The sequence below is a fragment of the Cebus imitator genome, unplaced genomic scaffold, assembly GCF_001604975.1.
Source record: "Cebus imitator isolate Cc_AM_T3 unplaced genomic scaffold, Cebus_imitator-1.0 Scaffold295, whole genome shotgun sequence".
Classification (NCBI taxonomy): Eukaryota; Metazoa; Chordata; class Mammalia; order Primates; family Cebidae; genus Cebus; species Cebus imitator.
This window is the reverse complement of record NW_016107610.1, coordinates 2,698,976-2,713,478: the sequence shown is the minus strand read 5'-3', so window position 1 is coordinate 2,713,478 and position 14,503 is coordinate 2,698,976. Positions and strand designations below refer to the sequence as shown.

General features: G+C 44.3%; 1 protein-coding gene across 2 annotated transcripts in view; it reads right to left on the bottom strand.

Moving 5' to 3' along the window:
* The window catches only part of PDE8A (phosphodiesterase 8A), a 146,566-nt gene extending 133,034 nt beyond the window's left edge, over nt 1-13,532 (bottom strand). For both annotated transcript variants that reach the window (XM_017502297.2, XM_037729150.1), the window contains exon 1: nt 12,391-13,532. In XM_017502297.2, the coding sequence (XP_017357786.1) occupies nt 12,391-12,597 (207 nt within the window). In that variant the 5' untranslated portion in view covers nt 12,598-13,532. The remainder of the gene's footprint in view (nt 1-12,390) is intronic.
* Nucleotides 13,533-14,503: the final 971 nt, after the last annotated feature.

The window sequence follows — 14,503 nt, the reverse complement described above, 5'->3', positions numbered from 1 at the left end:
AAAGAAAGAAAGAAAGAAAAAAGGTACATACTGTATAACTCCACTTACATTAAGTTCTATAACAGGCAGAACTAATCTATGGTGAAGAAAAAAAAAATCAGAAGGGTGGTTGCAAGAAGAGATTCTCCAATAAGGAGCATGATGAAACTTTCTGGGGCAAAAATAATGTTCTATAACTTCACAGAGGTTTGGATTACATAGAGGTACACATCTGTCAAAACTCAGCAAACATACACTAAATATTTGTGCATTTCATTGTAGGTCAATGCTGCCTCAAAAGGAAAAAACCTAAATATATATCAAACTCATGCTGAAATATGTAAGGGGAAGTATACTAATATTTGCAATTACTTTAAAACATATCAAAGAAAAAGGAGAATGATAGGTAGAAGAATGAAAACATAGATATATGTGATAAAGCAAGTACAGTAAAATGCTAATATAAAATACAGGCATTGGATATACAGGGGTACCCTATGAAAACCCTTCAAGATTGCTGTAAAAATGTTAAAAATACTAAAAAACAGTGAATAGCCCCAAGGCAGCCTTCTGGAATGCAGGAAATGTTCTGCCTTGATTTGGGTGGTGATTACATGGGAGCATGAGGAAAATTCATCAAGCTGTACACTTGGGGATTCTGTACACTTTGCTGACTGCATTTATAATTCAATAAAGAGTATTTTTAATAAACAGCAATCAGAATAGAACTTTAAAGTGAGTATAATATTCTCAAAAAGATAAGGGAGTATGCTGCAACCATAAAACATGAAGAAGCAGTCATGAAAAAACAGCAACCACAGACTGAGGGCAAAAACTCAAATTTAAAAACTCAGTGAGCTAAAGAGCTGAGTAGACCTTGAGGAATAAATCCATGACTTAAGAGACTGAGTTAAAAAATGCTTCCAGAAATAGCACAGAGAGGGGAAATAAAAGAAAAATGAAGAGACTTGGAGGGCAGATCAAGATGTGTCTCAATCTATCTTTTAGAGGGAGCTACAGAAGAGGAGAAATGAGAAAATTTAAGGGAACAACATTTAAATAAATAATAGCTAAATGTTTACTAGAACTGAAACATAAAACTGCTTTAAAAATATTTTTGCTTTTTGCTTTTTAAGAGACTGGGTCTCACTCTGTCCCCAGGTTGGAGAACAGTGGCATAATCACAGCTCACTGCAACCTCAAACTCCCAGCCTCAAGCAATCCTCCTGCCTCAGTCTCCTAACTAGCTGGGATTAAAGGCATGTGCCTCATGCCCAGATAATTTATTTATTCATTTATTTTTTATAGAGAATGGGAGTCTAACTATGTTTCCCAAGCTGGTCTCAAACTCCTGGCCTCAAGTGATTCTCCCATCTTGTCCTCCCAAAAGTGCTGGGATTTACAGGTATGAGCCGCTACGCCCAGCCAAAAAAAAAAAAAAATTCAAATTAGTTACTTAAAGCAAACTACATGGATGGAAGGAAACATACCACCATTTTAGGAGATATTATCTCCTGACTGTGCAATTTGAACGACTGTACAATTTAAGTGATCCTTGTTCTTTTCTATATTTTTCAAGATTTCTACAATAAATATGACTTTTACAATTAGAAAAAGTTCATTTTTATAAGATGAACCCAGAACCAAAAGACAAGAAAAGTTTTTTAAAAACTCCATAACTTCTCTTTCCTCTGACTTATGCTATTACAATGAACCTGTTTCTGTAAGTGGTCACCACAAACTTGAACAAGTCATTCAATCTCTGAATTTTTGCTTCTGTAGGCCTTAAACAGGGAAAATAAAATCCCTCCTTTCTACCTCCCCATGGTCTGGGGAACATCAAATGAGATGATGTACAAAAATAGCTTTTGGTAAACCATAAAGCACTGTACAAATTGTGGCATGTTATCACAGTCCTTCTACGCTGGTAAACCCCAACCTCTGAGTCACCCTCCACTCTCCACCCCTTCACTCACTAATCCAATCTGTCACTAGTCTGTCAGTTTTTCCTTCCCTTATTCCCTCCTTTCCCTAACCACTGCACTAAGTTAGTCATACCTGGTCATACCTTGTGCCCAAAGCACTGCAATAGGTCCTGGATAGTGCCCACCTCTAGCTTTCCCTTACCCCTCCTATTGCAATTTTTGCCTGAAACCTAATCTTCATGAACTATGTCTATCCTTTGACTACCCTGCTGAAAATGAAATGTCTTTGGGAGTTCTCTAAGGTTTACAGGATGGACTTCAAACTCCTCAACATGGCTTTTAGACCTTCCCTCATATCCCTGGTCAGGCTCCTCATAATTGGAACAGGCACCCAACCCCCACACCCTTCCCTTATCCAGAGATATATTTTCCACTTATCCACATCCTCCCAGTCTTTTAAGCTCAGGTCAAACCTCTCCCTCCTTTCCCCTTTCTGTACCTTATGACCAATCCAGAACAAGCTCCTGCCGCCACGATCCATCTCTCAAGGTGCCATCATCACTTCCACGTCAGACACCTACCTCACCTTTCCAGAAGAGACTAATTGTTCCTCGAGAGCAGGGCCTACTATCCTTCTACAGCTTCAAATTAACCTGTTAAATGTTTAAGTCCTTAAAATAAACTTTATTTGCCTAAACTGATTTTATGTTAACACCTATGTGTACATTACTATATATTGTTTAGCTATTAATCTCTTTTTTGTTGTTGTTAGAGATGGGATCTTGCTATGTTGTCCAGGCTGATCTCAAACTCCTGGCCTGGACAACATAGCAAGTAATCCTCCTGCCTCAGCCTCCCAAAGTGCTGGGATTACAGGGGTGAGCCACCACTCCCATACTATTAATGTTTAAATAAAAAGAATCATAGCTTTTAAATGTTTTTGATGGCTTCTTCTTTCTCTCCACATTGTTTTTGAGATTTATCAAAGTTAATACCTAGAGCTGTAATCCATCCATTTTTTTTCACAGCTGTAAAGTATTCCTTTCTTTGAACATATCACAATTTGTTTATCCATTATGTTGTTAATAGACATTTGGATTTTACAGGAAAATTTGGAATTAAAAGTAATCTGCTCTGAAAGTCTTCATACATGTTTCCAGTAAAGAGTTTCTAGGAGAGAAGCTGCTATGTCACAGGCTCACATGTTCAACTCTACCTGGCAATGACAATGGGTTTCCCTAGTGGTTGAACTAATTTATGCTTCTACCTAACGTTGAGCAGTTCCCAAAACTACTGCCAGTCTTTTAAACGTCTGCCAATTTGATGGGTATAAAATGTTATTTCATTGTGGGTTTAATTTGCATTTCCCCATGAGATTGAACATCTTTTCATATAGTTATTAGCTATTTGATTTTCTCTCATTGCCATGTCTGCCCCAAACTTTGCCAATTTTTCAACTGGGCTGTTGTTTTCTTAGTGACTTGTAGTTCTTTGATTACTAATCCTTTATTGGTATTATGCATTGCAAATATCTTCTTCCAGTCTGTGACTTTCCTTTTCACTCTCTTCTGCAGAGAAGTTCTTTATTTTAACGTAGTTGAATTTATTAACCATTTCCTTTATGTAAATGCCTTGTGTAACTTCCTTAATCAGTCCTTCCCTACCCAGAGGTCATGATGATGTTTACGCTTCCTTTTAATTAAAAAGTATTAAAATAAAAACCTTAAAAAGAAAGTAATACAGTAAATGAACAATAAGCACATGGAAAAAGTACTCAAAATCATTAGCCATCAAGGAAATACAAATCAAAACCACAATGAGATACCACTGCACACCCACCAGAATGGCTAAAATTAAAATGCTGATTAACACCAAATGATGGGAAAGATGTAGAGCAGCTGAACTTTTATTATACGTTGCTGGCCTGAGTGTAATACTGGATCACTATTTTGGGAAAAGGTCAAGCAGTTTCTTAAAAAGCTACACATATACAGCTGGGTGCGGTGGCTCACACCTGTAATACCAGGACTTTGGGAGGCCAAGGCAGGTGATCACCTGAGGTTGGGAGTTCAAGACCAGCCTGAATCATAGCTTATAAATGTTGTTAGTAGAGAAATGGAGAAACCCCAACTCTACTAAAAACACAAAATTAGCCAGGCGTGGTGGCGCATGCCTGTAATCCCAGCTACTCAGGAGCCTGAGGCAGGAGAATGACTTGAATCCAGCAGGCAGAGGTTGCACCATGGCACTCCAGCCTGGGCAACAAGAGTGCAACTCAGTCTCAAAAAAAAAAGTTACACAAGTTGCACATATACCTATCCTATGACCCAGCAATTCCACTTCTTGGTATTTAACCAAGAGGAAAGAAAGCATATGTCCACAAAATAATTTATACTAGACTATTCATAGTAGCTTTAGTCACAATAGCCAAAAATTAGAAACAGCCCTAGCATCCATCAACAAAAGAATGGATAAGTGAATTGTGGTTTATTCATATAACAGACTACTTTAATTAGAAAGAAAAAAGAACAAACTACTGACTCATACAGCATAGAAGAATCTCAAAAACATTATGCTGAGTGAAATAAGCCTTACAAGAAAAGAATAACCTAGACTTTAAGGTTATATTTATATGAAATCTAGAATAGGCAAAAATGATGTATAATGAAAAACATTCAGAACAGTGGTTGCTGGTGGCTGAGGGTAAGAACAGAGAAGGAGCACAATGAAACCTTTGGGAGTAATTATAATATTTCGTAATTCTGTATCTTGATAATCGAGGTTTGCAGTACACGGGCATATATATATTTGTCATATCTCATGAATGGTATGCATAAAATGTATACATTTTACTTTATGTCATTTTATATTTTAAAAAAGTAAACTTTGAATTTATTTAATTTTGAATTAATTTTTTTTTTTTTGAGATGAGGTCTTGCTACATTGCCTAGGCTGATCTCAAACACCTGGGCTCATGTAATCCTTCTGCCTCAGCTCTTGAGCAAATGGGACTACAGGCATGTGCTACCATGCCCCAAGTTCAAATTTTGAGCTGCAGTACTTGATATGCATAATGAAGTGTTTAGGGGTTGAGTATACCCATGTGTGGAACTTACTTTGAAATGAATCCAAAAATAAAATGGGTTGATGGACGGATAAAGGAGTAGATAGATAATGATAAAGCAAATATAGAAAAGTGTTAACTGCAGAATCCAGACGGCAGGCATATGAGTGCATAATTCTCTCAACTTTGCTCTATGAAAATTTTCACAATAAAATAATGGAGAAAAACCAAACTATATTAAAAATGAGACCTGCTTTTAAAAAAACAGATATATTTGAACCAAGTTTGCCTTTGAGAAAGGTTCTCATAAGAAAATGATCAATCCTTACATGTGATAGTGTCCTGAAGTTTACAAAACACTTGGACGCAGATTATTTTAAGCTATCCTCACCAGAACCCAGATATTCTAGCCTCATTTTGTACCTAAGAAAACTCAGAATCAGGAGTTGCCAAATATCACTTAGCCAATGCCTGATGGAGCTGGACCCAAAACACACATCTTCTGGCTCCTCCTCCTACAGTCTTTTAACACCTCACTAGGAAGCTGCCATCAACTCTGAACATTTGAAGACAACATGGCAACTGCTGATGTGCCACCAGCCCTTTGGGTTATCCTTAAGCAAAGTAAGAGGAAGTGAAGCAGCTGCTGTACTCAGTAACAGGACATGAAAGGGAGAACACAGACCGTGAAAGAGGATGATTCGAGACGGCAAAGGTGTATTTCCAGCCAATACAGAATAAAAGCACTGGCAAGGCCCCCCAGCCCAAATTCTTTGAGGTCACCCTCAAAGTTCTGGGAAATGTGCAACATCCTTTCTGTCTGTGTGGATGGGTAAACTACATACGGTGCCCGTAGCTAAGACATGCAATACAAACTTGTCACAACAGCTCTCTGACATGATATTCCACCAGTCTTTTACCAAACAGAGCAGAACAAAGGCAGGACGGAAGGACGGGACCCAGGAACATTGCTCAATCCTAACTCAGCCAAAATTAGAGGCAAAAGCTTTACTAATCACCCCACAGATTAATCACTGGCTTAAGGGTACTTTAGCTTTCTGTTAAAACATAGAACACACCCCAACAATTGTTGTTAAATCTAAACAAGGTGAGACAGACTCATGGAATATGAATAAAAGCCCTTTCAGCCTTAGAGACTGTTGTACTTATGCAAATATTTACTGAGTGTACCAAGCACTTTGGAAACTGCAATGAAACTAGGACACAATGCTTGCCCTCAAGCAGCCTATAATCCAGCAGAAGAATAGTTTCACAGGGATACAGGGGCAGGTCCCAAGGGCAGAGAAAAAGTGCAAGCCAGCCAGGAGCTCAAGGATGTTTCAGCTGGGCCTGGAATAACTCTGAGAGGATAGGTACAGGCAGCACTGGTGGGGGAACAGCGCGCTAGGCAAAGGTCAATGGAAAGAACCAGCTCCCGGGGAATTCTTGGTAAGGCAGGCTGCCTGTAACCTGAGCAGGAGAAAGGGGAAAGGAAAAAAACTCCCAAGGGATGCCCTCCCAACTCATTTCAGACAGCAAAGAGGGCAGACCAGAGGGCGTCACAAAATAGCTGGCTTCAGGAGTTAACTGGGACAGGGCTGAAGATGACTTCAACTTCCTCAAACACAGGAACCTAAGGTAGGGCTGTAACCAACTTCCTCAGTAAGTGGAGGCTTAACAAAATCCTGATAATGCAGATTCAAGATGCCGGCTTGACCTGTGAAATCTGTAGCTTAGGAGAAGACCAAAGAGTGGGAAATGCAATGCACATAGCTAGTTAACAGAGTAACAACCTAGGAGGTGAGAGCTGGACCAGAGGATTTGAATCTCAGCTTAAATGTACGACTTTGGGCAAGTCTCTAACCTCTGGTGTCTTATCTGTGAAAGGGAAATGATAACTGCCACCTCACAAGGTTGAAAGGATTAAACGAGATAACATCTGTAAAGCATCTAATATGGTGCTTGCAAAACAGAGAGCATTCAAGAAAAGGTGGGTATTACTAACATGAATTTGCACTCTAAGAACTGCAGAGTCCATCACCTCCTACTGCCTGACTGTACTGAGAAACCAGGATGAAGCCACTGACCTTGGGTAAGACTAAGGGCTTACTCATGTCCTAAGCACTTTTCCCTCAGTTCTGTTTTAATTTTTTAAAATATTCTGTCCTTTAAGATTATTCTGAGATGTCTGCCTTACCCTGTGTCCTCATATCAGGAACCTTCTCCTATTTAAGAACCGAATCCAAATGGGCAAGCTATCCAAGGGAAAACCAGAGTCATAAGCCACTTAACAGGAAACATTTCTGCCAGAAAGGACCACAGGCCCTATCATAAACCCTGCCTTAGCAAGGTGAGGGTTAAAGCTGGTCAGGGACAGATTTGAGGTGGCAGAATTGTGACAACATCTATCTTAAGAGTCACACTTAAAGTTATGGTGGCAATGACAGCTAAGTTCTAAAAAACATATGAAATGCAAAGTATTTTATGTATGTAAAAGGAATTCCAGAAAATGAATAAAGATCTTTCTATACATTGAAAGGCACAAGAACACAATAATGAGGGAACTCACCACCTCTGAGCTCTGGAGATAAATTGTAGTCACTTATTACGGCAGCAGAAAGTTAGGTCTCATTTTTCTCAACTACACTTTCAAAGAGAAACTTTCAGTAATTCCATATAATCTAGCAAGGGTCAAAGATCTCTAGCGGAGGGAAAAAAAATCAGCCAGGTCACACGCAAAGAGAAAATTGCTTTAGTTTAGGCAAATAATTGAATAATCAGCTGAGCACAGTAATCCACACCTGCAATCTGAGCACTTTGAGAGGCCGAGGCCGGGGGAATCACATGAGGCCAGGAGTTTGAGCCTAGCCTGGGCAGCATAGCAAGACCTCATCTCCACAAAAAATTGTTTAAAAAACTGGCCGCACATGGTGGCGCGCACCTGAAGTCCCAGTTACTTGGGAGGCTGAGGGGGGCGATAGCTTAAGCCGAGGAGGTCAAGACTGCAGTGAGCCATGGTTGTGCCACTGCACTTCAGTCTAGGTAACAGAGCAAGGTCCTGTCTTAAAAAAAAAAAAAAAAAAAAAGTCTTGATGAATACACTTTGTAAGCTAGGAGCAGGCAATAAGTTTTATTCCATAGCTAAATAACACTTAAAAACCACTAAACTTTAGTTGACTAACATGGCAAGAGTGGCCAGTTTTGTGCAGGAAGGTGGACTAGCAGGAAAAAGCAAGGAGGGAGATGAAAGAGGGAGATGAGGTGATGAAAAGCAAGAAAAAAGACGGCGGAGGAAATGAACGACGGAAGCAAAGGGAAACAGAGATGGACCAACGGAGAATGTCTGTCTGAGATTCTGAGTGAGTGCTACAGCAGTAATACTCGATCAGAGTTTAGCGTGCAGCAGTACTACTATCTATCACCTTGGCTGCACTAATCCTTCAAACTTTTTTTTTTTTTGAGTCAAGGTTTCTGTCTGTTGCCCAGGCTGGAGTGCAGTGATGCAACCTTGGCTCATGGCAGCCTGGAATTTCTTATTTCTTAGCTCAAGTGATCCTCCTGCCTCAACCTCCCAAGTATCTGGGACTAAGTATCTGTGCACCTCAAGTATCTGTGCACTGCCATGCCCAGCTAATTTTTTTATTTTTCAGTAGAGATGGAGCCTTGAGATGTTGTCCAAGCTGATCTCAAACTCCTGGGCTCTAGCAATCCTCCTGCCTTGGCCTCCCAAAGTGCTGGGGTTACAGACATGAGCCATTGCATCCAACTCTTAACTCTCTTTTTATAGAGAAATCTACTCTGCTCACCAGGGTAGAAATATATTATTCCCTGGGTACAGTGCTCTGAAGAGCAATAACCAGAGATTTCCACAAAACCAAATCCAAACTTCACAGCCTCTACTCTAGTTAAAACTGGTTTCTATTTCTACTTTCCATGGCTTAGGTGGATTTTCAACTTCTACATTGTAGTTCACAAAATTCTCTAATTCAACAAATGTTTATGGAAGGCCTACTGTGTGCCAGACCCAGGGGATACAGCAGTAAACAAAACAAACTTGACTGCCACCTCACAGAGCTGATTAGTGGGGGTAGAGGGAGCATCAGTCATTAGCAGTGCAGTGGGTGTTTGCAAAAAGGAAGGTGGGGGGTGAGCATAGGGTCTCTTAACACTACATGCAAATCTTTCAAGGGCAACTTAAGTCCTGGATGGGTAAAGAGGAAACGGGGTAAATCCAAAGACTGGCAAGAAAATATTTAAATGTTACAGTTAAAGCTCACACTGATTAAAAATAAACAAAACTCTAAGTGTTCAAACTGAACACAGCATTCATTATCTGTAACCACATAAACTTTAACTCCTGAAATGAATAAACAGCCAGAAAGTATTTTTAGTAATGCTTAAATAAGTTCATACAGACAACACAGCCTCATGTATTACAAGATCTAAAATACCTTTGGAATCATTAAGAAGCAAATTACATTCATTGAGTTTTACTGTTAAGTATATTTCTTGTACTTTGAATATTGGTATCTCACATAAAAAATCAGGTCTTAACATTTGGCCTACCTGACATATACCTCAAGAAAAAGACTCCATAATCAAACAAGTTTAGGAAACGTTGCACACTCGAAAAATCACTTGGAGACTCACGGATTATTTTCAGAAATTAGGTTCTCTGACAAGTCCTGCATAGAAGAACTCTGCTGAACTTAGTCTGAGCCGGTATTGGCTACATATCTCTTATCCCAAATGCTTGAGACCAGAAGTGTTTTGAATTTTTGATTTTTTTTTTTTTTTTTTGGCTTTTGGAATATCTGCATTATATTTACCGGTTCAGCATCCCTTATCTGAAAATCTGAACTCCAAAATGCTCCAATGAGCACTTCCTTTGAGCATCATGTCAGCACTCAAAACAGACTTTGGAACGTTTCTGATTAGGGATATTCAACCTGTGTTTCCCAAAACCTTACCAGACTACGGACCTCTTTTCTCATGCCATACTGATTAACAGTCCACACAGTGCTCCCTGGAACACATGCAGGATACACTTTCACTCGGGGTATATACTGCTTAACCTGAAAATGCAGTTATCAATCTCCCACCCACACTGATAAACTGGTATTTACTAAACGCTACAGAACTATAAAATCGTCCCCCAAAGAATTTCTTATTGAAATTCACTTAAAGATATGCTGACTTACTGCATTTTTAATAAAGAAACTTTGTAATGAATTAAATTGCATCCTGAGAGGTTCATATATAGAAACTAAAATTAATTTTATGATTTTGCTACATTACTATAAGTTTACCTTCTTCTCTAAACATGAATTTCCAGAGTACAATTAATACCTTAATTTAAAAGGATTCATTCCCTTAAAGAAAAAATATTAGACTAGAAAAAATGCTGACATTTACCTCTGTTCTATTATCTGACATACCTAAAAGCAAAAATCTGTAAACGAGATGTGATATCAACACGTACAGTTCATAACAAGTATGGGACCATTATTTCTGTGGTTGTGGTGCTATAATTTACAATTTGACTTCTGCTCTGGAAATACTATTATTCTGAAGTCTGTATAGGAGGCTATATGAAATCAAATTCCAATGACTGAAAAAAGTTTCATCATTCAGTTAATTTTTTTAAAAATCAGTAAACATTTATTTATCACCTACTATGTGTATGCCACCAAGTTAGGCACTTTAAGGACGAATGTATTTTCTGGGCCTCCAACACAGGACAATGGTCTGCCAATAGGCAAGAATGGTTGAAGAAGGCATTTATAAATTCAGAGACCTACAGGCACTGTGATAGCACAAGAGCAAGCGGCTTCTGCCGCACTAGGAAGGCTTACAAGACACCAGATGACTTTTAGAACACCCAGGCCACTCCAAAGACACAAGGGCCTCTTACTAAAAGGCCGACTTTGGTAATCTGAAAGAATCACATTAACCTGCAAAGTAACCAATGTTAGATTGGGACTGAAAACCTGAAAGCTGTTAAAGTTTCCATATTCACCTGTGTAATGCTTTTTTAAAGCCAGTTAAGTAGGCTTACCACTCAGCTTAACATTGATACTAAGAGCAGCTTGAGTTAACAAGTCTAAACCATCAGAGGTTTCTTCAAAGAATCTACAGGAGAAAGCATTCAACTTCTGATAATCAGAACAAAGCTGAATTTTCACTTAGGGTATGGGAAGGGTAGGGAAATCACTTCAACTATGTTATGCAACACTGAAAAAGACTTTCTCCTTTCATACAGAAAAGTACCATGATGACTGCTAGAAATTTAAGACAGAAAGTGTGTCGAACTATATCTCTCAAACTTGGGATGTTCAGTTCTCAGCGAGCAAGAAAAATCAACAAAATTGTGCAAATTACTTTTAAAACCTGGTCGTGATGAGAAGGATGACAGCCAACAATCTGCAGCCCTGCACAAAAAAATTTTTTTACTGCTTTGATAAAACATAAACCATCCATACAAGTTGACAGAAATTTGGAATGTAATTAAAAAAATAAAACATAAACCAACGCATGAGTTCCAGCTTTAAATTCTGAAATCAAAGAACTGGAAACCTGCAGCTGTATGCCTTAATGACCACATTTTTCTTTTTACTTTACCTTTCCTTTAGAAAATCTTAACAAAGACTAAGTAAGCCCAGAAACTTTGACAAAACATAAGCCAAGGCAATATGCGCTAGAGATGACACGCAATGTAAAAAACAAAACAAAAAAACCCAAAAATCACAAAATGTCCCAGTAAGTTTGCTTAATAGAAGATTAACTTTGTTCTCCTGAATGCTTCAAAAATCGCGTTTCACAGTATTTTCTAATTACACATGCTTTAAATACAGTATGTATACTAACAAAAGTGGACCTCAAATACATGTGCAATGAAGCAAAGCTGATGTTCCAGATTACATTCTAATAGTCCCAAAGAAAATGGTAAGCTGTGACCGCCTGCGCAAAGCTGAAGGAGGGAAGAGTGGGGAGGCCAGTCGTCCCTCCCTTTCTACCACAGGAAAAGAACAAAGTTCATACTGATTTCACGTTGCAGGGGCGCGCTAGAATAGCATGGGGGTTTCCCTGTAACACCCGCTCTTGGAGAGGAAATTGATGCAATCGCCTTAGTCAAGTTCACCGCCGGCCCCGCCGCTCCGGGCGTCGGATGTGTCCAAGGAACCGACGCCGCGGAGCAGGCGGCGTCCTGATCGCAACCCTATGAATCAGGGTCGCGGGATCGGGGTCAGTCCTTTCTGAACGCTGCCCGGCAAGGCGGTGGCTGGCGGCTGTCAAAGCCATCCAAAGCTGGATAAGAGGGCACCGCGGCCCGGGGGCCACCCCGCCTGGCCCCGGCGGGAAAGTTGCCGCCCGGCCGGGCCCGAATTTCAAGGCGGCCCCAGAGTGCCCGGCGCTCCTTACCTTCTTGCCTCTGCCGTCGCGAGGCTCCGACTCCGCTAGGCCCGCGCCGCGGGTCCAGGACAAGGGGGCCGTCTTCTGACCCTGCGGGAGGTGCGGCCCGCCAGACGACAGCGGCGGTGCCGCGGGGCCAGGCGCGTCCTCGGCCTCCTTGCCGCCGTGGTGCGCCGCCCGGCTCTCGGAAATGTGGATGCTCGGGGCGCAGCCCATGCTGGCGGCGGCGCCGCAGACACGCTGGCGGGCAGCCGCGAACCGGTCAGCAAACGGCCCGCCCGGCGCCTCGGGGCCGCCGCGGGCGCCGTGTCATCGCCGCCTGGGCGGGCGGGCGGCGGCGAGCGCGGGTTTCGAGTCAGGAAGCGCGGCCGCCCCTTTTATCACGGTGAGGGCGCTGCGGCGGCGGCGGCGGCGGTGGGGAGGGGGCGCTGAGGCGGGTGGCGCGCCGCGGCCGCCCCTCCGAACATGCCCTTCCTGAGGCGGGAGCCGCCGGCCGCCTCCCTCACATCGCGGCGCTCTTCTCGGCCGCGCTTCCGGGGAAATACGGGGGAGGAGATTTGCGCTCTCCGTACCCGGGAGCGGCTGAGTCCACGCCGCCCTCGCGACGCCGCCCTCGCCGAGCTGCGGCACGACCCCCGAGGGAGGCGAGCTCCCAGCCGCGCCCGGCCCCGCTCCCGCTCCCACTCCCGACGCCGCCGCCTCCCTGGCCCGGGACTCCGCCTAGCCGTGGACACCCACGCCGCTCCGCCCGCTGGGCCGCCGCCCGGCGGAAAAGAGCCCCCAGGCCGAGCGCCCGTGAGGGCAAGGCTAGCTTAGACGCTCTCGCTGGCCGGGGCTGAGGCGCGTGGGCTGAGGCGCTGGGTCCGAGGAAACCCCTCGGGGCGGCCGGGCCCAGTCCGCCGGGGTAGGGAGGGAAGCAAGTCTGCTCCAGCCGGGCCTGGGGCCGCACCGTCGAGAAGCGCAAAAACGGCTGCGCGCACCCCGGAGTTGCGGGCGGTCTGGCTCGTTGATCCGGGCCGGGTTTTGCCGGCAGCGCGCCGCGCCCAGCCCCCAGCGATGACCTCCAGCGGGTGCTGGCGTCAATGCAAAACAGCTGGAGCACCAGCCGCGTCTCCAGGCGCCGCCCGCCACTGAGCATGCGCGGCCACGACCCGCGCGCCGCCGGACTAGGCTACCCAGAGGAGAGGGACTTGCCCAGGGACACACAGCCACCTCCAGCCTGAGGCCACCAGAACCCCGACCGACAACTGCGAATTCCGGCTCCATAACTTAGCTGCGTGACCTGGGTGGCATCACCACGTGTGAGCCTTGGAGCTGTTACCCAGAAAAGAGGCCGATGGAAGGACCTCCTTTGGGGGTGGTGAAAGTCAAACAAGGGCGCCGCGCGCCGAGTCCCGCGGGGGTGAGGCCTGGGCGTCCGCGAGTAGCCGCGGTCCACGTGCGCGCCCTCGCACGCCAAAACCTGGCGCGCCACGCCTCGGATCGCACAGGTACCGCGGCGGCCGCAGGCGCCCATCTTCCGCTCATCTTAACCAAAGGCCCAGTCCGGCGTCCGATCCCCAAAGGCAGAGCCAGGAGAAGGGGCGTACGCAGTTCAGGCCTGGGACTCTAGAGGACCACAGACGCGCCGGACACGCCCACCGCCACGAGCTTGCTGAGTGAGCTTAAGCCAGTCACTTAACTACTCGGTGGCCGGGGCTCCTCCCCTACCAGCTGGAGGGCGGCGCCCCTGGGCCTCCATCACATACCCTGTAGCGGGCCACCTCGGACCCCCGCCAGTCCTCCCGTCCTCCCTGGGCCGCGAGTCTGCGGAGACTGGCGCGATGCCCCCCCCGCCCCTTCCTTTCCTCTCCCACCGTCCACACCTTTCCTAGCGTGGCCCTGGAGCGACCCAGAAAGGCCGCCACTCCCTCCTCGGGCCCGGCTACTGTAAAGACCCGGAGGCGGACTTTGGGCTGGAGTCCCTACTGTCGCGCTGGGACTGCTGCACAGGCTCAGGTGCCAGGTCCCCGGAGCCTCGATATTCCTAGCCTGAGCCGGGTAACCCGAGAGCATGTGACTGGCCAAACTGGCCAGTTTAAGCACATTAAGCAATATTAATATTTATGCCTCTCCGCCTTAT